The sequence below is a fragment of the Myotis davidii genome, unplaced genomic scaffold (genome assembly GCF_000327345.1).
Source record: "Myotis davidii unplaced genomic scaffold, ASM32734v1 scaffold56, whole genome shotgun sequence".
NCBI lineage: Eukaryota > Metazoa > Chordata > Mammalia > Chiroptera > Vespertilionidae > Myotis > Myotis davidii.
Window position 1 is genome coordinate 180,177 of NW_006287458.1, and position 2,058 is coordinate 182,234.

Consider the following 2,058-nt stretch of genomic DNA (forward strand, 5'->3'; position numbering starts at 1 on the left):
GAACTTGGCTGGAGATTGTGGCTAGAGATCCTGGCAAGGCTGCTGATCAACTGAACGCTGTCTCTGTGTCATTCCTTCTTCACCGACTCTGTCCACACCTTTGGGGACCCCTGGACCCGCTGGGGTTGGACCCCGGCACAGAGCTGCAACATTGTCTCCATACCCCAAGGGAACATGAAGTAGAGGTGACTTTCATGCAAAACTAGCATCAGGCACTTAGAAGGCAATGAAAAAATAACTGTGATGTCAATGGAATGAATACTCAATTAATTGGAATTGATACTTCTGAAACTAAGATACTCATGCCTTCCAACTCTAGAACCATTGGAGCACTTTTCTCTGATTCTCCCTGCATACTAGCTCCATTCTTCTGCTGTTTGCAGACGTACCTACCACTCCAAATTGGTCACCCATAGTTCTTAATCTGCTGGTGACCTTAAAAGCTCCACCAACTGACAGCTTTCTTAGCATTCCCATTAAACAATGTTTCCAAGCAAATCTGACTGAATCAAAAGAAGAAACACAAGCGGGTAGGCAAGCTAAATGGGTTTAACCTAAGATGGGAGCTCCTTAGCCTTGGAGAGACAGAAGATCCACCACTATCACTCCCCCACCTTATCTAGACACAGATCAATGACACTGAGTGTTAACTATTCCTTTATTAGATGGTGAGGGGAGTGGGGGCTGTACAATGAAAGGCCTGGGAACTTAGCTACATAGAAATTGTGATCAGAAGCCATATTACAAAAATAGCCAAAAAATACTTATATTCTGCCATGGCACTGGGCCAGGGGAGTCCCAGGAGAGGTGCCACTCAGGCAGCTCCTTCCCATCTTGCAGTCCCATTTGTACAGGGACACAAAGTGAAATGCACATATCTCCCCTAATCCTCATGTTCCCACCACCCACCCCCAAGTTCCCAAAGGAAGGTGGCCCAGGCTCAAGGGTGGGGAGACAATCTGGGGGTGGGCTCTCTGAGATAGAAGAGCCCTTTCCCCAGCAAAGCTATAGAACAAGTTCCATCTGGAATGCAGTGAAGTGAGGGACGTGGGGTGGGGAGGAAGCTCCCACATCTTGCCAACCCCTGGCCCCAGAGGGTGCGCCCAAGGGTGACTACTTGGTACACACCAGGGTCATGTACTCGGTACACAGGATCCCAGTCATGCCTGTGTACTCGGTACACAGAATCCAGCTTGGCCAAATGGGCCCACAGACTCAGCCCCATGGGGGCACTGGGGGGTTTGCAGGGGGGCAGGGAGCATCTCCATATATATATTTTGTAAAAAATAATAATAATAATAATAAGTTTGTTTAAATGAATTTTGTTTCTATACAAAATGTAAAAAAAAAAATAATAATCCACTCATGTCAGAGTGTGAGGAGTGACAGAGGCCAGAGGAGGCAAGAAAGGAAGGAAGGGTGAGTTGGAGAGTAGGAGGAGGGCAGAACAGGAGGAGGTCCCAGACTCAACACAAGACCCAAGGGTGGGGGTCAGCCTGAACCCCTTACAAATAAGGGAAGATTGAAGCCCTAGGCTGGTAAACTATGTCAGTCACACTGCAGGGGTAGGGGGTGTAGGGGGATTGGAAAAGAGAAAAGAGAATGAAAAGGATTAAAGGAAAATGGGGGAGAACAGAATCAGGATAGGGTGTCTCTTCAGTTGCCCAAACCCCAAGAACTGAGGAGCACCTCAAGCCAACACCTGCCTCTTGGGAGTGACTTCAGGCTGGGGCCCCAGCTGGGTCTGAGCCTGAACTAGGGGGCCAGGGACGGAGAGGGAGAGTGGCTGGGCAGGAAGTGTCCCCGCAGCCGTGGCTGTGGCCCTACTGGCAGTGGCTGGGCTGGGTGTGGAATCAGACCAGTCTGACAGTGAGGGAGGCGAGGGGCTGGCCCAGTGCTCAGGGGACTCAGGAGATGGGGTCAGGTAGGGATGCTCACTCGGGACCCGGAGGAAGCGAGCCTTGGGGGGGCTGCCATGGGCCCCAGGTACCGGATACTCCTCACCATGTCCCGGAACAGCTAGATACGGTGGGGGCCGCTCCTGAGGAGACATGGGGG

At 51.1% G+C, this 2,058-nt stretch overlaps 2 protein-coding genes across 2 annotated transcripts in view; both read right to left on the reverse strand.

The window, feature by feature from the left end:
- LOC107182383 (olfactory receptor 10T2-like) overlaps positions 1-1,225 on the reverse strand; it is a 26,120-nt gene extending 24,895 nt beyond the window's left edge. Inside the window, exon 1 of the mRNA XM_015560959.1 lies at positions 1,118-1,225. Coding sequence (XP_015416445.1) covers positions 1,118-1,225 — 108 coding nt within the window. The remainder of the gene's footprint in view (positions 1-1,117) is intronic.
- Positions 641-2,058, reverse strand: part of NOTCH3 (notch 3) — a 30,649-nt gene continuing 29,231 nt past the window's right edge. Inside the window, 1 exon segment of the mRNA XM_015560960.1 lies at positions 641-2,058. This exon segment is cut by the window's right edge and continues 36 nt beyond it. Within this exon segment, the coding sequence (XP_015416446.1) occupies positions 1,691-2,058 (368 nt within the window). The 3' untranslated portion in view covers positions 641-1,690.